This window comes from Eimeria mitis, genomic scaffold (genome assembly GCF_000499745.2).
Source record: "Eimeria mitis Houghton genomic scaffold, Emh_scaff260, whole genome shotgun sequence".
NCBI classification, from domain to species: domain Eukaryota; phylum Apicomplexa; class Conoidasida; order Eucoccidiorida; family Eimeriidae; genus Eimeria; species Eimeria mitis.
The window spans coordinates 1-22,081 of NW_013570941.1; the positions used below are offsets into that span (position 1 = coordinate 1).

At 49.3% G+C, this 22,081-nt stretch overlaps 5 protein-coding genes across 5 annotated transcripts in view; 4 read left to right on the top strand and 1 right to left on the bottom strand.

Annotated features, from left to right (window-relative positions):
* Window positions 1-268: 268 nt before the first annotated feature.
* Window positions 269-7,021, top strand: EMH_0005780 (NAD(+) ADP-ribosyltransferase, putative; the record flags this gene model as incomplete). Its single annotated transcript, XM_013497322.1, has 22 exons — window positions 269-468; window positions 806-907; window positions 1,133-1,177; window positions 1,426-1,534; window positions 1,812-1,922; window positions 2,051-2,221; window positions 2,495-2,591; window positions 2,701-2,809; window positions 2,994-3,031; window positions 3,162-3,240; window positions 3,418-3,507; window positions 3,621-3,691; window positions 3,817-3,923; window positions 4,043-4,098; window positions 4,218-4,269; window positions 4,435-4,518; window positions 4,724-4,822; window positions 5,025-5,210; window positions 5,906-6,044; window positions 6,165-6,301; window positions 6,601-6,669; window positions 6,950-7,021. The coding sequence occupies 22 exons, from the start codon at window positions 269-271 to the stop codon at window positions 7,019-7,021; spliced, it is 2,223 nt and encodes a 740-aa protein (XP_013352776.1).
* Window positions 7,022-7,863: 842 nt separating this feature from the next.
* Window positions 7,864-9,109, bottom strand: EMH_0005790 (uncharacterized protein; the record flags this gene model as incomplete). The annotated part of the gene is made up of 3 exons (XM_013497323.1): window positions 7,864-8,058; window positions 8,229-8,515; window positions 8,686-9,109. 3 exons carry the CDS (start codon window positions 9,107-9,109, stop codon window positions 7,864-7,866), a joined length of 906 nt encoding a protein of 301 aa, XP_013352777.1.
* A 1,686-nt stretch (window positions 9,110-10,795) lies between these two features.
* On the top strand, window positions 10,796-14,317 carry EMH_0005810 (uncharacterized protein; the record flags this gene model as incomplete). The annotated part of the gene is made up of 12 exons (XM_013497324.1): window positions 10,796-10,877; window positions 11,014-11,230; window positions 11,463-11,562; window positions 11,686-11,773; window positions 11,946-12,025; window positions 12,213-12,346; window positions 12,502-12,635; window positions 12,954-13,067; window positions 13,224-13,280; window positions 13,544-13,650; window positions 13,780-13,919; window positions 14,131-14,317. The coding sequence occupies 12 exons, from the start codon at window positions 10,796-10,798 to the stop codon at window positions 14,315-14,317; spliced, it is 1,440 nt and encodes a 479-aa protein (XP_013352778.1).
* Window positions 14,318-17,262: 2,945 nt separating this feature from the next.
* Window positions 17,263-19,548, top strand: EMH_0005820 (uncharacterized protein; the record flags this gene model as incomplete). The annotated part of the gene is made up of 3 exons (XM_013497325.1): window positions 17,263-18,009; window positions 18,189-18,610; window positions 18,984-19,548. The coding sequence occupies 3 exons, from the start codon at window positions 17,263-17,265 to the stop codon at window positions 19,546-19,548; spliced, it is 1,734 nt and encodes a 577-aa protein (XP_013352779.1).
* Window positions 19,549-21,520: 1,972 nt separating this feature from the next.
* Window positions 21,521-22,081, top strand: part of EMH_0005830 (uncharacterized protein) — a gene marked incomplete at both ends in the record, with an annotated part of 2,977 nt that continues 2,416 nt past the window's right edge. Inside the window, 2 exon segments of the mRNA XM_013497326.1 lie at window positions 21,521-21,784; window positions 21,788-22,079. Of these exon segments, the coding sequence (XP_013352780.1) occupies window positions 21,521-21,784; window positions 21,788-22,079 (556 nt within the window).

Sequence of the window (22,081 nt, forward strand, 5' to 3'; positions counted from 1 at the left end):
GGTGCAGTACGGAGGCGAAATCCGCTGCAAGGGCTACGTATCAGCCACTACAAAGTGCGTCTTCTCGTTCATTGTGTCGGATATCTTGAGGCCCGATGAAGTCTACGACAACTCTGCTACTGGTGTTACTTTAGAAGACCTCAAGCGAAAGGAGCTATTCCTGCTGCCGGTGTGTCTGTTGTTAACATTCCGAAGGCTCAGCAACGCTGCCCCCAGACAATGCGTATCACCTGCAACAGTCGTACGCATTGAAGAAGAGCAACTGTGAATGCACTTGCAGTTCTTGTGTGCATGCCCGTATTTGTTGCCGGGTGAACAGGATGAGGCAAAGAGAATTCCAGTGTTCAAGAAGTGGAAGTGCCCTGAAGGTGTGGAGGGCTGTATGGAGCTTGGCAATCCACTAAGTCCGTCAAAACACTACCCAGAGGCATCTCACAGTCTGGAAACTGCTGCGAAGAGCTTGCTCAGGTGGTGGTGCATATAGTATTATTGTTAGTGTATACTTTTATTTTTTATTTTATTGCATTCTATTTTTATGTTCGTGTGAGGGTTGGTGCTGCTGCAGGCGCGCCCTCTCCGAAGGCGTAAGGCTCCATCCGTCACTGCTGATTTTAACAAGAAGTTCTCTCGAATGGTTTTCAGCGAATGTAGTGCTGTCGCGTTAGAAAACAGCACTCTTATCTAACCCTGGAGAGTTGTGTCACACCACACGACTGGCCATGCGTGTGGAATAAAAGGGTTTATGGTTCACTGATTAGGGTTTAGTGTTTAGGATCACATGAGTGTTGGCTTGTTCTACGTGCAGTCCCAAAATCGAGAAAGCCTCGGACGAACCTGAAGTCATCCCTCCTGGCAAGGAGCTTGTGGGGCTTAGCTTTACATCAGTAGGCGCTACTGATCCCCCAAAGTGAGAATGCTGCAGCGCTGCAACTGTGGCCTGCCTACTTCCTGAGGAGCAGCTATGCCCCTGTGGCTGTAGGACTTGTTGGTTCTTCCGAGTCCAGCACTTTGCTTTATGAGATTGACGGCTTCCGAAACTGAATTCCAGCGCCTTCTTGGCATTGCTGTTTGTAGACTGCATATCGCTTTGTTCTGCGTGGACTGTGCCTGTCCGGCTTGATTGTGGCTTCAGAGCGGAACTGCAAATCTTGATCGAGAAACATGCCGGCGAATACACGTGAGACAGCACCTAACTGCCATTTTAGATGCTACTCAGCTTTCAGCTCTCGCCAGTAGCTGCTGTTCGCTGTGGAGGCTGAACCTCAGTTATGAACTTCTCGGGGGTAGCAGGTGCAGGATGTCACTTAATGCTAAGTGCTGCTGCAAACCTGCGTTCTGGAAGTATTGCTGCTTCAACTTCGCTGGCTACTGTTGCGATTGTGGTAGTCCTAGTGTGTCGTGCTGTCCTGCGCTGTCCACTTCCAGCGAGCAACCAGAAGGCCGCACCACTTTCTTGTTGGTTGGGGACGGCGACAGTCACGAATTCACGAAGAAATACCGTGATGCAAAGAATGCGGGAGTCCCCATTGTGCACGTGAGTCACTTGGAATGGAAAATCGCACACAGTACTTCATCTTCCTAACCGGAACGCTTGTGATGTCGCGACCGGATTGGAGGTGATATTCTCCTAAGGTGACGATGCTTCCACTGAGTAAATTCGCTCTCGTTTGCGAACAGGATACATGAGAGTATCGTACTGTACGACTAAGAAAAGAGAATCTTCTGTACAGGTTCCTTTTTATCTATTTCATGAGTCTTGGCTGCTATGCATCGCTCCTATTGACGAGTTTTAAGTGACTTTTTGCGCTCAGAGCTCATTCGTGAAGGCTTTAATCCGGCGAAAGAATGTTGAACCAAAACTGAAGTTGGCAGAGTGTCGCAAATGGAAGGGTCCAGATGACGGCCCAGACCCTCGCCCCATGGTGAGCGCAGCTGTCGGTTCTCCAAGTCGTTTTAGAGCGGTTCTACTCTTTGTTAGCTTTGGGGAGATAAGTTGAATCCGCGCCGGCTGTGCGAGAAGGAAGGGTCTGTCTTGAGTGTTCTGCATCAGGGATTGCTTTTACGCAAAAGGAAGTACGCACAGTATTACCTCGTGGAGGGAAAAATCACACTGGAGTTACCAAGCGCAGCAGAGGCTCTTAAGCAACTTCGCGAGTTTCGCGCAAAGGACAACTCGCGAACAAAGCGACCGCCCATCGCAAAGAACTCTCCACTTCTGCAGGTACGGCTCGCGTGTCCCTCGTGCCATGGAACAAGGTTAACGGGCTAGGGCATCGCCAACTGCTGGCAAATTGTAGGCAGTCTGTTTACCTCCCCTACAGAGTGCATTTTGTTTGCAACCAAAATGTGCCCTTTAAAGGGGAGATAGACAAAGTGGGGGGGGTCAGACATAAAGTGCCTGCAACTGTCGTCTGTTGCTTGTTTGTGCGCTGCCGTGAGTGCTTTATATACGAATTACGTGGGAGTTTTGTTTGCTTGTGCATTGGTGCTGTAGGTGGATCCCTTATTCAGTAACAAGGGAGGCAAAATCTACGTGGACAGTTATGGAAATGCCTTTAATTGCTGCACGCAATTTACTGACATCAGCACAGGTAAGCGCCTGTCAGGCAGGTAGCTGGTCGTCTGACTGCTTGATAATACATTTGTCTAGTGCCCGGTAGAGGAGCAGTTGTTGTTGCCTTTGCGTTTTGATGTGCTCAGGCATCAACAAGTACTACTCCATGCAGATCGTGCAAACTAACAAGACATATCACTTCTTCACGAAGTGGGGGCGGCTTGGTGCTGATGACAAATTAACTAACGATTACAAGTAAGACCCAAACTGTGCATCACGTTCAACCACTAAGCGTTCTTTTGGTGTTCGCCAGCAGTACTTGCATGACTTGCGGCAAGGTCCGGCATCCGTGACATTTAGCATAGCATAGAACCAAGGATATAAACTTGGTTCAGCTTGCTTACTATCTTTCCCGTTTGTCACATACTGTGGGCTTCAGGCAGCAGTCGTTTGGCCAGGACGTGGACGCCGCAGTTGGTAAGTTGACGTCTCGCTCAGCGTCTTTGTCCCCAGCGTTGTCTTGCAGAAGTATGGTCGTCCTCTGTCACTTGGTGTTAACGTTAAGGGGAAGTTACGGATTTGTTTTATTTCTGTGTTGTGTGTACAGATGCATTTGAGTCGAAGTTCATGGGGCTGACAGGCACCCAGTGGAGTGACCGTTTCAACTTCGTTCAGCAGCCTGGCAGGTGGGCTTTTCTACCCATGCATCGTACACTTTATGTGGAGGAGTTTCCTCATACGAACTGGCAGGTAGTGTACGAGCAGCAACAAGCGTGGCAGTTGCTGGACTGTGTTTATATCAGGAGCTGAGCATAGGCATGATCCTATGTTGTGGCATCCGCGCTTTTACAATGCCTGCGCAGGTATGGCTTTGTGGAACTCGCCGGCTATGATATGGATGATGGGGCAGAGCAAGAGCCGAAGCTAAAGCGTGCTAAGCTTGAAGCTGCCAGGTAATTAGATGCTACTGCATCGGCTTTTGCCACTGTTGCTCACTGTTTTGTCTCCCGGTATCCACACATGTCTGCTCATATGCTTATATATCATTGTTGCGTTTCTGATGCAGCGCCAGCAGCACCGTGGCTGAGTGCACTCTGCCTCCAGCGGTGAAGACCGTCGTGGAACTCATTTTTGACCGTATGTCGTTTGTGCCTGATATGTGGGCACATCTGCCTTAGCCTACTCAGCGTAGGACAGGTTTTCGCTGGTGGCAATACACTGAGTTGTTTGGAGGTCATTGGGTGGACCCGGTTGCTCCGCAGGCAAACTTGCGGAGAAGTTGCTCACTGAGCAGCACCTCAACCTTCAAAAACTCCCGATCGATTCCATTTCCAAACGGCAGCTGCAGGAAGGCTATGCAGTGCTTCAGGTATTGCCACGCCCATAAACAACTACTAGCTCGCTCCTCAAGAGACTTTGCGAATGCCACTTTGTACCCGGGGATGAAGACAGGTCGTTGCTGTGTACCTGATGGTTGCGCCTTTTCAGGAAATCCAAAATCTCCTTCGCGAGGATGCAGAGCATATTAACACTCTTAAACATCAGTGAGCTCACATGCAGCCTTTCGTTGTCCTGTGTACAACGCTGCAGTTCTATACAATTAGAAGCTGAACATGACGTGAATTCAGTCAGAAATTAAACTGCCTTCTCCTTGTGCGAACAGGACCCGGCTAGCCGATGCAACGAACCGGTTTTACATCAAAATACCTCACATCGTAAGCGCATGATTCGCCGATTGAGGGCAGGTCTATCTGGGCCTTCTATGTGGTCCTGCGTCCTTACTTGTAGCTATCCAGATACCTGCAGGGAAGCGCGATGGGGCCAAGCTTCAATGCCTTATGTGCCAAGCATCCTTGTTGGTGTTTGTGGTTGTCCTGCAGTTTACGCACGCCGAAAAGCCTCCAGTCCTCGATTCACTGGCGAAGCTGAGGACGAAGATCGAAATGATGGAACAGTTGTTAGAGGTGCGACAGAGGCACTTTGCACTATATATATATATATATATATATATATATATATATATATATATATATATATATATATATATATATATAAATGTCAATCAAAGAATAAATAAAAAATGTTCGATTGCTTCACTCGATGGTGCCAACCACGTGATAATTTATCCTCCCTAGCTTTCCATCCTACCTCTGTCTTTCCTTCTTGCAGATATCGATTGCGCAATCTTTGTTGACGGATGCTTTACTGAACGCCAGAGACAAGCATCCGCTGGATGCCCAATACGAGCAGCTGCGCTGCAAGCTGGAGGTACTGGATTGCCTTTGAGTTGCCCAACTGCAGGAGACTGTTCATATCTACGCTTCCTTAGGGTTTGGCAGCGATACGTTGTAGTTACATCGCAGAGACGACTTTGTTCAGGATGCGAGCTCTCACCCCGTGTCAGCTGCTGCAAGCGCGTTTCTTGTGTTCATCTACACGCACGACGACCTGTGCTGATGGCTTTATTCAGCCGCTGCCTGAGGGCCACGAAGAGCGAAAACTGATAGAGCGACTTGTGAAGGATACGCACGCACCAACCCACAACACGTGGACGCTCAAGATCCAAAGCATCTTCAAATGCGATCGCCAAGGGGAAACAGAACGTTTTAACAAAGAGGTGGACAACCGCATGCTCTTGTGGCACGGTTCCCGTCTGGTACGCCGCTTGCCTTCCCAGTATTCTTTGTGGGCCTTGCACCAACACTGCAAAAGCCTGCAAAGTAAATTATATGATTGGCGAAAGAGCAACTTTGCTCTGAGGTTTTTTTGGAAAAGATTCAGATTCTTGGCTACGTAGTCAGGCCATTCCTGGTATTCCTTGTTTGGGGTCTTTCGGGCTGTTTAGCTTCACCAGCTAAGTAATCCCTGTGGAGACTGAGGCATGTCCTGCTCAGACAAACTGGCCAAGTATTCTCGCGAAAGGTCTGCAAGTTGCTCCGCCAGAGGCGCCATCTTCTGGATACATGTTTGACAAGGGGATCTACTTTGCTGATATGGTGAGTTTAGGAGTTGGCCGCCAACCTGTAACTCTTAAGTAGCTGACTATACGAGTAAGTGAACGGATATCCCTTAAGAGCAGCAATAATAGAACACCGACTGCGAAAAGTAATAAACTTCCAGTTTTACTTGGAATAACTTTTAGGATCGCATAATACACTAAAAGAGAAAAGCAGCCGCTGGCGCGGTTGTTTCACACCGTTTAAGCGGTACGCAAGTGGTCGGACACTATTGCCGAAAAGCTCACGCTGGAAGGCACATCATTGCCGGCGGCATACAACCGGTTGGTTGGCTCCGTCTGTGCAGTATTGGGTGAGGTGCAATGCTGCGACCCCACACACTGCTGCGATGCAGGTCAGCAAGTCGTCCCAGTACTGTTTTGCCTCGTCTGCTCAACCTCATGGCCTCCTAGTCCTCTGTGAGGCGGCACTGGGGAAGCAACGTCCGCTCCTTGGGGCAGACTACGAAGCGGCTGCCAAGTGCAGAAGTGATGGTAAGCAAGCCGTTGTTGCTGGACAAGACGCATCTTTTCATGGTGCCGCGTGTATTCTCTGCATTGCAGACTAGGCGCGAATCTTGCTCGAATATCCGTCGGCGTTTGCGTTTGTTGCAGGGCAAGACAGTGTGCACGGTGTGGGCCGCATGTGCCCGAATCCTGACTCTGACTTTGAGATTCCTTCAGTCATTGACGGAAAGCCGGTGCGCGTCTGTGGAGGAAAGAGCTGGAACAACTCAAAGGCCGTAGATGAGGTAGGCGGCAATTATCACAAACTGCACAAAACGGGTTTCAAATTAATCTCCCATCCACATCTCTGTCGGCACTGCTTTAGCCGTAGGCTAGGCTGCACTGATGAATTTGTTTTCGGGGAGAGCTAGAACTGAAGCTTGAAAAGAGGCGTTTAACAAATCTGAGCATGAACTAATCTGCCTTAGGGGTGCAAATAGACGGTTTTTGATGTATGGCTTAGGGCTTAGCGGATTGGGGGGTTAGGGTCTAGGATTTGGGGTGCATTTTGATTGAGAAAAGATTGTGCATGTGGATTGTACAGCTCAAGGCCAACACGCCTGGGAATCCTGAAGCAGCCCTAATGTACAACGAATACGTTGTTTACGACCCAGTGAGCTGCAGTAGCATCGCCCACCTTCGCCTTTCTCTTGTTGCGAGTTCTGAGCTAAACAACGCGTTGTATATATATATATATATATATANTATATATATATATATATATATATATATATATATATATATATATATATATATATATATATATATAGTGCATATATATGTATTCGATGCTTCTGCTTGTTGATGGTTGCGTGTGAATTATCCGTTACAGTAATATAAAAAATATTACAATCCTTTTGGCCGTATGTGTCTGTGCGTTCGAACATTCACAGCGTCAAATCAAGATTCGCTACCTAATCCACGTCGAATTTGAGTTCGCGTCGTTTGACCTGGATTCCTTCTGAACTATCGTATGGCCACAAGAAATGGTGTTCACCATTTCTTTCTACAGGGCAGTTACACGCATGGCGCCTGCCTGAAATCCACGCCAGCCAAAATGTATGCAATGTTTTGTCTAGTTGTTTCAAAACGCCTGCTCCGGTAGTAAGTAAACTGTAGGCCCTAGCCAGTTGAGGCTGGGGAAGTCCGTCTAACAGTGGAACACTGCAGGGCAACCTTTCCTTGTCAAAACAAGCCAGCAAAAATGCTGCAACATTATTAAGCTTATACACAAGCAGACGCGTTGCAAGGCAGTGGCACTACTGTCAATCCTGGTTTAAGCATCCCCTAGTTAGTAGTCCACCACATCCTGCAGTTCGGTAGACAGTTGGAACGCCAGCAGTGGCAAGAATATGAAAGCCCAAAATCGCATAACCGCATGACAAACGGAATTTATATAGTCTGAAAAATTGGTGTCGGTGGATCAATAGAAGATATTCGAAGGTGCATTGCCTTGGGGAAGGAACGACCGCAACTTCCGCTGATTCCTGATGCGCCCGTGTGATCCTGCACTAGGAGCACTATGCGCATAAAATGGCATAGTGTGAAGCTGCTGACTGAGCATGCGCTGCATGCATGTAGCTCATGCACGAACTGAAGTAGCATGAACATACGCGCCATGAGTTGGAGTTCGGTCAGCGCGGAGCCAGCTAAGCTAAGCGCCGCTGGTGCCACTGCTCTTCTGCCGATTTCCACACCCTACAAGCATATATATATATATATATATATANATATATATATATATATATATATATATATATATATATATATATATATATATATATATATATATTTATTTATGTATACATCAAAATGCAATTCGTGGGTCCGACTTCAACTTGATCATGTCGGACTGGGTGTTGATGTTCAACACTTTAAGCTTGCTCCTGATTGCACTGATTCGCAACTGGTTTGTTTGCGACTGGTGGCAAAGTTCGCGATAGATGGTCAACAGATGCCGCCTCAACTCCGGGTCCCGCCCAAGATACGGGTGACGGCGAACCTGCAACAAGCACCACCTACATGTGGAGGCAGTAGCTGAATGCCTTTCCCGATCAAAACCGCGGCCCGTAGTGAACAGGGAGAGTCAGAAAACACGAAGCTGTGCAGCACGGCCAGGCAGTAAGACTCGGAATCTGCAGTGAAAATAATGACTCTAACAGACAGACGAACCTGTGGGTAAGTCGTGTATTCCCATTCGCGAAGGTCAGGATTTCCACACTCCCTCTCGAGCTGGTCAGATATCGTATTCAGCCTTGTGGATGCAGCAGTGCACTTCGACCGCAGATCTTGTAATAATTCGTTTATCTGGCCTCCACGCGCCTCGTCTAAGCTGCGCCCCAGCAAATTGTCATAGCCCATCATATCTGGGCCTGCCTTCTGGCCGGGTAGCTGCGAAATCCCGTAAAACGTCTTCTGTGCTGCAGAAGGATCCGTCTCCGTTGTAGCTTTACCAGGACCTGATGCAACAGGAGTCAGCAACAGCGGCACTTCACTACTGTACAGGAGACCAACAAGCTCTAAACAACGCCAAACGCCTTCGAGAAAAATGTACAATGTCCTATAGGCATGAATCCCTTCACAGGAACTGCGTGTGTGTACTACTTGCATCCTGTAGTGCATGACCGACCTTTTCCTTCTTCTTCAAGGAAGTCAAAGCATGTGTTGGGGGGCGGAAATGCAGTGAATGGTTGTTGCTTCTTTGAACGGCTGGGAGTGAAGTCCGCAGGCGGTAACCGCCCTGTTCTCACTGTGTTGGAGAAGGGCGGTGCTGCCAGCGCGTCGAGCCTTTCTTCGATAGATTTTCCTGGCTGTGCGTACAAACGGCTGTAGTAACTGAGAATAGAGGACTTCAGGTCATCCAAATTCTGTCGTATCTCCCCCACAACGATCTGCTCGGGCGCCCGCCGGGGCACCAGACCACTGCTGGGGCCGCAGCTGGCCCACTGTTGCTCCGTAGGCCCACCTGAACCCCCTACATCCGTTCCAGGCAGAGGTGGTTGCAGGGAGCCCCCGGGTTGCTGAGAACCCGCAGCAGGTACACTAGAGTCCATCGTTGCAGTTCCTACGTGCAGACGGCACTGGCCTGCAGCTCCACGCCACCTTGTCTTGTTAAAGGGAGTATGACCTCCAGACGCAGCTCACAGTGTTTTGTTATCTAGGAGCTGCGGCATGTGGGCAGGTTCAGCCCGCTGGTCTATTGGGTGTATCGAGCTATCGGCGTGTTGCTTCGTTAGCGCCCGCCGTGAGGCTACTGCTCGGGACTGATGTTGGCTCCTAAAAGCCTAGGAAGAATGCTGTTTGGTTCAATGAAAAGTACTTTCATCTACAATGAGAGAAGATAAACCCGGAGAATCTGGCGGACAAGGTGCAGCGTCATCGTTAGCGTCTCACGGGCCGCCTGAGTCGAGCTCAGCGGTTGAGAGTGGGCATTGGCATGCAGCCGCTGCAGGAGAAAGTGGAAGAGGAAACTGCAGTGAAATGCAAAATGTGTTTTCACTTTTAACACCCGATTTTGAGGCTTCTTTAACAGCTAAGCAAACGCGCATCCCCTTGGGCAATGGGCACGGCTCACGGCTGCATATTGCGCTGGCTGGCCAGCAGCAATCGACGTTGGCATGCAACCGGAGACAATATAGGTTAATTGCTGTTCAATTTGTCATATACTCTAGGAAAATCAACTGTACATGAATCGTGAGAATATTCAGCCATTCGTGTTTACACGCTGCCGTTGAACGGGATCCGGACAGTGCCAAGCTCAGCCTAGACAGGGGCGGCTGCGGTGGAGACAACGCCACTTATTTTTTCTGTTTGTTCGATATTGTGTTGGCTTTGTAGATTTACTTTGCTTTCTTAGAACGGGATAGAGCAGAGTTGCTCATCGCCTAATCACAACAACCGTTGCGGTGGTCTTGACCGCTGCAGCGTGTAGAGTTACGCCACGTTCACCATGAACACTTGCCACTGTCTGAACTTGAAGCTAAGTGTATTGAGAAGGAAACTGTAAAACACCTTGCATAATTTGATTTCGAGCATCACTCTCGTTATTAAGCCATTCTTAGTTCGCGGTTGACTCATAGAAACGTTTTAGTGGCGGCCGTCATAGGCCGCATGCTGCGCCTGACGCTTTCCATTCGGCATATGCGTATGGATGCGGTGATCTCATACTGTTTGACAAGGGTGTCTGCTACTGTTTGCACTTCATATCAGTTTTTAGACTGTGTGTTTCAATCAATTTGAAGGCAGGGCAGGCCGAATGGCAGCAGAGGTCACGTCTCGGGAGCGTCTCGGCGAAACCTATTATTAGGAACGACTCCTGCGGGAAACACGGGCCAATCAGAGGCCCATTACCATCCATATATTGCAGAAAGCCACAAGTGCGAGCAGAAGGAGGGGGGTTCAGATTCATCGTAGTCTGTTGCTCGAGCCTTCGCGGTAGGAGTACTTGCCTTCTTCGGAACCGTGCAATGCAACACGACCCCGCCGAATGGGGGGTTAGACGCAGCCACGAGTTAATACGGCAAAGAACTATAATTAATAAGCCAACTAAGTTTGGGTGGCTTTCTCAAGACTGGGGTTTCAATGACATCAGGGTCCGTCCCTCAGCGTCGAATGCTGGGCAAATTCAACTCAGAGGACCTCTGACGCGTGTTGCATCTCTTGCGAGCAGATGAGAAATCAATTGGAACACAAAAAACATAAATTTGCTCAGTTAACGCGGCCTAACTTTCTTTGCAGCAATGCAGCACGCCGGTAAATACTACAGGGCTCGCCTCGGCGTTGGCCGACTGTCTTCTGGCATAACAAGGAGGTGGCTGCAAGGTGCTGCTGGAGCGCCAGGAGTTAAACTGCTCAACGTGTCTCTCGCGGACTTTGCAATAGTAGGGCATCATTCAGGGATATGTAGTGGGCCGCTGCGGGCGTGTCTCCATAGCACTTAGGGTTTACGCTGGCAAAGCTAACGTTCTCGTACGGGAGGAACACGGCGAGTACTGTCTGCTGTGCTATGCTGTGGTGATTTATCATCACCAGCATTACTATGAAGCGCAGATTTTCCTCCAGGAAGCCATCGAGCGTGTGGCAACGGCATTTTCGGTTGAGCCACACAGAGTCGTGCCTCTGCAGTTGAGACCCGACGACCGCGAACCAACAAGATGCACTATTTGGACATTCACGTGAGTTCAACCGAAGCATGGATGGGCATACATCATGACTATCATTACTATTATTTGTTTCCTGGCAAGTAGCTACCTAGCAGCACACTGCGCCCTCAACACTTCAAGAAGCAGTAAACCGATATGCCATCTTAGCGTCAGGCTTTGCCCAAATGCTCCTCTGCTTATGGAACGCTAGCGGAGAAAGAAATGGCATTTCCGCCGGTGCAGTTTCCTGTACCAACGTTCTCAGGATTCGCGGCATTCTGTCTCATGACATCTTGGGTCAAATGCGAGAAATGTTCGAACACTCCAAAGATGCATTTGGAGAATGGCGTTTCGGAAGCAGAAAGGTCTGCGCGCGTGACAAAGAAAGCAATGCTGTCTCACGTGTTCGGAAGCCAAATCTTGCCTAGATGCGACTCAGAACAACCAATGAATATTTTAAGCTCTTTCTCGTCTTCCTTGCGGTGCAGGTGCACCTGGAACCCATCGTCACCGGCTTACCAGGGGTGCTCAACGACGTCTCTTTCCAAATCCTTCCCACAGTATGGCAACGCCCAGGTTTGTTGACGCTGTGAAGGCTGGATTTAAATACTCTTCTCTCACCATATCACATGTCATACTTCATCTATTTGTTTTACGCACGATTCCACTGCGTTTATTGCTGGCTCAAACCACTGTTCGGTGTATATTGGAAAGCTTGGCCTACGCGTTTGTGCTCTGTTAATTGCAGGGGTCGATGCAGAATGGGAGCAAGAAGCGGAATTGTGGATAAAGCTTCGCAACTTTAAGTGGTTGGAGGAGCTGAGAAGTGTGAGCATAGTGTAACTTGATCCTTAACCGCTATGCATCTATACTGAGGCCAAAGTGCCGTGGCATATTCCTCTATGCACTCAGAATAACCAGCTCTGCCACAAATTCCTGCATTCCCTTTGAAGTTGAGCCCATTCGTTCCCTATAGCTGGCGTTCTGGCTCGTCCTCCGGTGTTTGCTTTTGCAGAGTGTAAGTCAATTTGAACGACGGCTACTGAATGTCCGCGATGCAGTTGCCTCAGCAATGAAGATGAAAGACCCTAGAGCTCTTCAGGTGGCCAAGTACTACACGACGTCTGACGGGACAATAATCCGAATGACGTATGGTGACAGTTGCAGGGTGGACCAGTGCAGTCAGCTGCTCCTTCGGTTGCCCCAGAGATTATCACTTGGGAATTTTCGGCATATTCGAAGTATTCAAAGGCACAGCTTAAGCTAACTGCTCACGTATAAACGGAACCGTTGACTTCCTGCAGGCCTGCAACTCCTGATAGAAAAGAACATATTGAGCAGTTGAAGAGTTTTCTTTTGGCGTTTGAGGAAGGAAAATTGAACGAAAAGCTTCCGGAGCTTGCTAAGGACTTTTGGCCCATTCGAAACCCCGAAACAGGTTATTAATGATCTTCTAGCAACTGTAGAGATGCGGTGTGCAGTGCATATGAAAGCTAAATACACTCAACATCTGCAGTGCAGTTAAGAGTTAAATATATTCAACATATAAGAGTTTCAGGAGGTGCGCGGAAAACGCTCTCTATGATGGGATGGACAGCGTTAAATTTTAACATGGAAGCGGTCCTAGCTAAAAAGCTGTCAAACAACTTATACTTTGCTAAATGTGCTAGGTTTTGCATTGAAAGTTTTCCGAGATTCGTCACTGCAGAAGACTGTTTGAAGGCGAGCACATTCTCTTTGTGCGGAATTTATGCAGGGAAGCCCCAGCAGCTACCCGCTTCAAGCTCTACTACCAGCACTTCGACGTCGACACCCCCTGCTTATCGCGTGGTTGTCCGTCGGCATGATCATTCGTACGACATTCCCAAGGGTGAGAGCATGGAAAAGGAATCGAATGGCCTTCGCCTTCCCTGCAGTATAGATGCTACAAATTCGGTTTGTGCAACGTAGCTTCGGCATTCGCCTCAGCAACATCTTTCAGCAACAAATGGTCTGCAGGGCAGCATACGAATGGTTTGATGCGCAGCGCCACTGGTTGTAGAGAAGGAGACGACGCCTTCAAAAAACCAGTTTCCGGTAACGGGTACGACGTGCCTCCACCACGCCCCGCGGAGGGTATATTCACGTTCTCTTAGACAACCTACTTTGTCTATGCTCAACTTCTAGACTAAAAACCCTCCTTCTTGTCTGTCATTTGATGATACATCATATCGAAATGCAAAGCGTCGCATTCTCGTGTCTCATCCCCTTCTCTTCTTCAATTGGACACGGCTTAGGCTTAGGTTTACTCGTTTGTGTGACGCGAGCAAGCGACGGTTACGCCATCTGTGATTTCGGGGTGCGTAGGAATTGCTATTGTTGTGGCGTTGCTGGTGGTTCTTCTGAGTTTACTCGGCTTGTGCATCTTCTGCTGCCGTCGTCGACGCAAGGCCACTTCCAAGTCTGCCAAGCCTGTGAGGCGTCTATTGACAAATTCAAAGCCTATTGAAGACTGAGATGACATGGCAGAGTATTGTCGCGGTGGCGGGGTGGGATGTAGCTGTGTTTTGTGGTGTGTGGGTGTGCGCACGATGCAACCACAGGCCGGTTCTCCTGCAGCCACTGGTTCAGTCAAGGCCAAAGCTGGCAGCAGCGCGTGCACGGCTACCACTAACGCCCGTCAGCAGCAAGCAGGAGGTGCAGCGTTAACGTCTTCATCCAAAAGAAAGGGATACGCTGGGTCGTAAGAAGGGGCCACCTCCCTGGGTGCGATGGATTCTGTACATCTCATGCCAGAGATGCTGCAGTCTGCCAGCAGAGCCCTGCAGCCGTTTTATTGGCAAGAAGAGCGAATAGTCTTCGCCAGCATGGCCGCTGTAGTGCAGTGTACCAAAACCGTACGCGAAACTGAATCATTTTTTTAAGGAGTTTAATGTTTAGGGTCTGTGGTTCAGAGTGTTGCTAGACCTAAACATACCCACTTCTGCTTCACAGGCAGAAGGGGACAACGTTATAGCGGATATGCTGCGACAGGATACTATCGCGAGGGAAAGGCCTTGGAAACGAATGCTCAGGAGCTGGATATTAGTCTCCTGCGTTGGCGGGGAAGAAATCCACTGGCAGATTTCTCTCTGGTGCTGACTTGCAAGCATTCGCAGTGCAGTAAGAAAGCCACGCATATTTCAGTAGTGGGGCTCGGATTGATATAAAGAAGCCAGCCCCTGCCCACGTCCTCGATATATATATATATATATATATATATATATATATATATATATATATATATATATATATATATATATAGATACAGAGAAGGAGAGAACATGCACAGCTGTATAGCTAAGCTGCTCGATGCGCTTGTTTGCTTCAAAGTGCAATCCACGTATAACAGCAACACGGTAATATGCCACCCACGAAGGGTGTACAGGCTGATGCGAACTTTGCTGAAGCGAACAGAGTAAGTAATACTAGACTCTAGAGGCACGCCTACAGGGGAGAAAGACTAGCTTTACTGCAACAATGTGATTTGGGCACGTCAGCAGCACACGCGTTGTATCGCGCGCAGAATATAAACCAAAAGGCAAAACACAATGCTCCTGCAATGTGACGGAGACGATGCTTGCTGTCGAATCATCACCCCAAGCACTTCTCCTAGGGCTAGCTACAGCTAGCTGCAGCTGAATGCTGCGGTTAGGTTTCGTGCAGCACCATTTGTAGTAGTTTTACTTGGCAAGAAACCCACGAATGGGACAGTGCGCATACATCCGTATCTCCGTGTTATATAAGGTAACACGCGGGCATCTTTTGTACATTTCCCCTGCGTAAGTTACTCATTGTACCCTCGATAACTATAGATGAACTAGGGAGATGGTCACGAAGCAGCTGCGTCACCGCCTCCGGCATCCATCAACATTAACTGTGGCAAATGCGCCATGAGGACGTAGTTTAGTGCAGTAAGTCAACTTATTTTTGCGCCTAATTATACTCAGTATTTCTTGCAACAGTTTAACGCCTTCAATACAATAAGGATGCGTTTTCTTTTCTCTTTAACAGCACCGTTGATAGTTGCCGCTCTTGCTTGCAACTGCGTGAATTAAAGAATGCCCATAAACTGCCTCATCCGCCGCAAATGACGAAATTTCATTCCTTGAGGTTATCTAGTTTCAGTTTTTTCAGTCTGAAATGCGGCGTTCAAATCCCGCAATTTTTGGGTGACTAAGTTTTGAAGCTATTTTATTTAGCTATAAGGGGATCCTCTTTACAAGGTGATTATGATCGATGCAAACGGAGTGGAGGTGGCTTCACTTAGGATAACTGACGCCTCTGCCTTTTAGGAAAGGTTTCAAATTGGTTGATATCTCGAGAAGTACAAACATACTAAAGTCTAGGGGACGGTAGGGCTAAGTTGGAGTTGCTCAACCTCGAGGAGTTGCGAGTGACTTTGTATAAAGGCGCATGCATATGGTGTACATAAATATAATTAACTCAATCCACTTTTAGACGGCATTGGGGCTTTTCCTAGTCGACCAGGGATAGGCAGCATCTCCCCTGAATCGCCCCGAGACGGACACCAATTCGAATTTCAAAACGTGAGTTGCTTTGCACCGCAAGGATGATTGATTTGTTTGTGCGCGGATTGCCACTGTAGAAAGTGAGAGTAAAACACCTACAACAGCTAAGAATAGGAGGGAAACTGACCCCCAGGGCTTGAGGCAACCAGGAGGTATATCCGGTTTGCTTTCTTCTCTGACAGTTCAGACAAAAAAAGGCCACAGAACCCGCTCTTGCCTACATTCGATTGTGGGAGGTGACGGCGCAGAGTTATCTAAATGAGACAGGGCGAAGGGCTTTGCAGCGAAGCGCATCAGCCTCTGGCTAGCATGGAACGCGAGACGGATCCCTGATATGGGGGGAGAGTTATTTTAAAAAGGTAAGGCACTGAACTACCGGTATATTAGGAGCAAAGTATCTGTGCAGAAGTCCATCGAACTGGCTGCAGGTACTGTCTGTCCACTGTCTGTATTGCGCAGCAGTGTTGAGCCGGAAGAACAGATCGAGTTCACATAGTGCAACCAAAAACAGTTACCGTTCAGATAAAATCATATCGACTGATGAAACTATATCATATATAAATTCCAGCATACGGAGTATACCTGGGTGTCCCTGTGGTTGGGCTCAAGGTAATAAAACAGACGGCACCTAGGTCATCCGTACACCGGAAAGGGGGAGATCTTTCTTTCAGAGGAACTTACAAGCCTGAGAATAAGTCTTGGTGCTTTTTAATCTATGTATCTTTGGCATACTGTGTAGAGACAGGGATTTATATGTCTTAGTCACTCAGGGAATCAGCTGTAGGAGCCGAGCTGGGCTAAGCTCACTACAGAGTTGGCCTGTTCAATGCAGTAGAGGGCGTCAAAGCGACTCCCTCGTGCGCCTTTGCTTAATAGTAAAGAAAAGGAAATAAGCTGTCATCCAGATTTTTATATTTGTTGTATTGCTTGGCATTTCCTGAATATTCGCGGTGGCTACCTACGGCCTGGGGCCTTAGTCGACGGCGCCTGTCTGCGGTGCAGGTTTCCTCTACTGCTGAAACCTGAGGCATGGGGCTTCAACTTGTTGCAAAAGGAATTCTTCTTCAGACCCTCCTTTCTTATAATTATGAGATTTACATCGAAGAAGCTCGAAGAGGGAAAACAAGCGTTTTTTATGACGAGACCCATGGGTCAACCTGCGTCACATGCACAGGAGCCCTGCTGCGGTTTGCAGATTCGCTCGTGAGTTGTTATTCTTTATCGTTCTTTGATTTTTTGTGTTTTCTTTTTTCTACACCTCTATTCAAGCAGAGGCCAATTTCGCTTCCCCCCCCATTGCCGCACGGCTGCCCTGGTTGCAGGCGACGACCACATGTTCCGTGTTCATCCACATTGCAGGTGAACTCTCCTCATTCAGTCGCTTCATGAATGCGCTGAAGTACCTTCCGGGGCCAAAGGCTTATCTTCTGCTGCTGCTCTACGCCACTGCGGACGCATTCCCTCAAGCCGCTGCTGCTGCGCCGTCAGGCCGCTGCGCTGCTGCTGCAGGACACCATGAACGACCCGTCTGATGAAAGGCCACTCCCCTCAGGGCCTACTGCTGCCTCTTCTGCTGCTGTGTTACCAGCAGCTTCATCTGCAGTGGAAGATGTAGGGGCTGCTGCTGCTGCAGCGGGGAAGTCTCAGCCCGTGCTTGCTGTTGCTGCCCCGTGGGACTCTACGCCAGACGCCGCCGCTTCGACTTGCGTTTCAGGCTCAGAAGGGTCTCTTCCATCCAGCAGCCAGCAACAGCATGATCAGCAGCCTCATCATCACCAGCAACAGCAGCAGCAGAAACTCGAGCGAGACGTTCAGTCCCCTGTACACTGTACAGAGGCACGTCCCGAACGGCCTACTGCTTCGGGCTCCGCAGACACTGCAGCTCCGCACAGTGAGCAGCAACAACAGCAGCAGCAGCTGCTGCATGTGCAGCACCCGAGTGGCCTTGCGCTTCATGTTGCTACTCTGAAGCGCCCCCAAGGCAACAAGGGCGACGGCAGCGACGCGTGTGGGGCCCCTCCGGCCCCCGTGTCATCTGATGCAGTCTCCAGTGTTGCGGCTCAGCAGCTGCAACGTGGGAGCAGCGGCAGCAGCTGCTGCAGCAGCACATCTATTGGAGGCGAGCTGAGGGGGCTCATCAATGCCCTTTCCTCTGTAGATGCAGCAGCAGGCAGTGGTGAACTGCAGCAGCTGCTGCAGCAGCTGCTGGCGGAGCGCGACTTGTACAAAGCAGCCTTCGGCGCAGCCAAAGAGGAACTCAAGGTAAGAGAGACAAAAGAAGTTGATGGTGATATAGACCTTTGTGTCTCCTTACATGCAATATCTTCTATCACAGCACTACGGTGTAGCCCTGCTTATCTCTGTCGGGGCACCAGTGCTGCAGCACTCCACGTCATAGCGCAGAGTGTTTGCTGCTGGGTGCGTGTGCTGGGTCTCTGCAGGACTTGGAGTGCCGGCAGCAGCAGCTGACGCAGGCGCTGCAGCAGTCGGAAGACGAGCGACGACAGGAACGCATGCAGCATCAGCTTGCTGCAGCAACAGCTGCAGAGCAACCTGAGGCGGAGGCAGCAGGGCAGCAGGATCCCGCGCAGCAGTGGAGCAACAGCAGCAGCAACAGCAGCGGCGGCGCCCCACAGCAGCTCGCTGACTCCAACGGCAACCCAGCGAGCAGCACCTGCAGCAGCGCAGAGGGGCCCTACAACTGGCTGCATCAGCTGCATGCATGCATCGCATCGGGGACGTATCCGCGGCCGGAACTGCTGCAGAAGAGTGTTGAGCAGCAGCAGCAACTCATCAGACTAGCTGAGGGACTGCAGCAAGAGAGAGAAAGCTACGTCGAAGCAGTGGCCTGTCTCCACGCTCAGTGAGTCTTGCTGCTAACCCAGCGGCTGCTGCTGTTGCTTCTCCTCTCGCTATTGCTGCTGCTGCTGCTGCTGCTGATATTGCTGCTGTTCCTGCTGCTGCTTTTCATCGTATACTCGACGGCTGTTGCAATGAATGCTGTTCCTGGTCACCCCCATACCCACACCCATCTCCACCGATGTACTATATATATATATATATATATATATATATATATATATATATATATATATATATATATATATATATGTATATATATATATATATATATATAGATTACATATATGACTCGAACACCGTTGTTTGTGTAGTGTATAGTGTGTGAGATTCTTTCGGTGTATGGATTTGGTGTATTTGTTTGTGTTTTATTTTAGGTTGCGGGAGGCGCGTGAAGACGTTTCCTTATACATGTCTGCGCATGCAACGCATGCAGCAGACCTGACAGCTGAGTCAGATGAAGCTCTGAGAGCAGCTGACCTGTGGCTGCAGCACGCCCTGCGTGTTGGAGCCAAGTGCAAGTTCTGGGGTGTGGGGTCTGTGCTGCACAGCCAGGAGGCCGCAGCAGCAAGTGCAGCAGCAGCAGCAAGAGCCCCTACAATATCTCGTGTATGCGGCAGCGAAACACAGTCGGAGGCTTTCTCTGCTGCTGCTGCTGCTGCACTATCTGCTGCATCCGAGCCGATGCCTGGTGTATCTGTAGCCCTTGCTTCTGCTGCTTCTGTATTTTGCGTGCAAGAAGATGACTCTGTAGGAGACGAAGACGGGCATGCAGGTGCAGTGGGAGTAGGAACAGCTGGCTCTGCAGCAGCAGCAGCAACAGCAGAGCTGGAGCGGCTGTGGTGGGGGCAGACAGGAGATGCCTTTGTTGAGAGGCAGCAGCTGCTGAAGCTCAACCGGCAGCGACAGCGAAACAACCGCCTTCTTTGGTTCTTAGAGTGAAGAAGCTGCAGCTTTACAAGCAGCTACTGCTGCAGCAGAGTCAACGTGTTTGTTAAAACAACGCATGCAACTCTTCATCACTGACAACCCTGACCACTGGACCTCAGCAGCAACAGCAGCAGCAGTAGCAGCAGGGCGTGTGGACCATTGGTCTCTCTGGTGAAACGGTGGAAATTAAATGGGGGATGGATGGCAGCGGTCGACTACTTCTGACTTCTTCTACTTGGCTGCATGCGGTGTTGCGTTGGCTGTTTCTGCTTAACGCTTTCTTTGTTCTGCAGTTTGTGTGTCTGTCTGTACACCCGAGGGAGGAAAAAGCGTGGCAGCAGCGGTATGTGGGTTCATCTTTGTTTCACAACAGGGAATGCCCAGTTGTGGGCGTCTGCTGTGTTGCTGTTGCTGCTGGGGATGCAGAGAGGCAGCTGCAGCAGCCGCTGCAGCAGCCGCTGCAGCAGCCGCTGCAGCAGCCGCTGCAGCAGCCGCTGCTGCAGTGCTGTGCAGCTCCAGATAGAATGACACAGCACGTCTATAGTCAGTCTGCTGTCTGGTGATAGGGGGGTGCAGCATACAACACAACAGTTTTCTGTTTGTTTCCATCGCATGCGCCTTCATATACACCTTAACGCAATCGAATCGCATGCATCTCTTCTTTGAGTTTTGTTCTATCGAACGAATTAAAGTCATTTCAACCCAAAACAATAGATTGCGCAGCTGCACAGTGAACTTGGTGGAGATATGCTTATAGGTGTATATATACTATACGTATACACACTTGCATTAGCACATGAACATAGATACATGTATAGACACATATCTCTATATATGCTTTATACGTATATAATTGGCATACCATGAATGACTGAGCTGTACAAAAACGCTTATATGATACACTCAAGCCACCGAAAGGCTTAACGGGTAGCACTGGGTTGTGTAGGAAGGGGACGAAGCTGCCTGGCTGTTGCTGCTTCAACCGCCTCAGAAGTCAGGTGTCTGATGCGATGATACAACGAGGTGGGTATGAGTGTTTTCTTTGTATATACGAGGGACGTTAGTATGTATTCTCTTCCTGCGTTGCGGGGTGACTGACTAGCTGGGGGGGGTGCTGATAGCTAGCGAGAGGTTTTATAGCGTAACGAGCGTCACGGGGTGTATAGACACGGATGTGGTAGCATTTTGTTTGTATTGCTCAGTTCACCGTCTGTCAGTTGATAAATTCTTCAGCACAGCTAGCGTCTTCATCAGGATATATGTTGCCTTTCAGTATCTGAATGCTCCTTAAGGCCTAGTCTGCGCAACAGTTCCAGTATATATTGGGGATAGAGCTCCAATAAAACGTAATATATATATTTGTAGTATATTTAGGATATAATATGCATTCTATATGAATATTTGTTGACTATGGAGAGCTCCAGCCCATATGATTTCATCGTAGCTTTCTTCGCATGCACTTGTGGGGGCTTGCTGGACTCGTATACTTAATATAATCCTAAATAATAATATAAGAATATATTATAAATACTTTATTATATAAGAAAATAAAATCAAAAACAAGCCGAATCTCTTTCTAGCCGGGCCAATTCATCTCATCTAATTTCGCGGTATCACCCACCGCCACCGGTGGCTCACCACCGCCCCGGCCCTCGATCGACCCTTTATACAGTCCTTCTATAAACTTAATCGAAGCCAACGCAAAATATATCAGAATATCTTACCCTATTACTCACGGGATGCAGCCAATCACACCCTCATCGCAACACAGCCCAACGCAGTATAACGCAATACAAAAGTAGAACGAAACGCAGCAACAGACGGCGTGGATGCCGACCCAGAGGTGATGCCGGCGTGTGGTTACTTCTGGGGCTTTGCAGCGGATTTCACACAGCTGTGGGTGGTTAAGGGGATGAGGGGCGTCAGTGACTTCAGGGTTTAGGGTTTAGGGTTTAGGGTTTAGGGTTTGGTGTTGAGGGCTACGATGGGGGCTCCAGCGGCAACAGGAAAGGAGGGGGGGGCCTCGCCCCCTGATATAAAAGAGATACCCCTCTGGCTGTCCCTGCAGCGCTGCAGAGGCATCGGGTGGATGCAGGGGCAGCAGTGGGGCTGTCTGGGGCTGATAGACTCGGGCAGCGACGCAGCAGTTTTCTCTCGCGTTATGCTTGTCAGTGACACCAACGACACCGCATCTGCTTCTACTTCTGCAGTTTCTACCTCTTCCTCTTCTTCTCCTTCTGCTGCTGCTGCNGACACCGCATCTGCTTCTACTTCTGCAGTTTCTACCTCTTCCTCTTCTTCTCCTTCTGCTGCTGCTGCAGCAGCAGCAGCAGCAGCAGCAGCGAGGACATCAGCAAAAACCTGGGGAAAGAAAGACACTGCAACAGACGCTGCGCTGCGCGTCCTAGATACCGTCAGCCCTGTAGAGATGGAGGTGCCGCCGGGCGAGCTGGGGGGAGAAGAGACGATGAGGGGGGGCAGTGATATGTTTGCTGCGCTGCTGGTGCCGCCAACTGAAACAGTAGAAAACGAGAAAACAGCGATC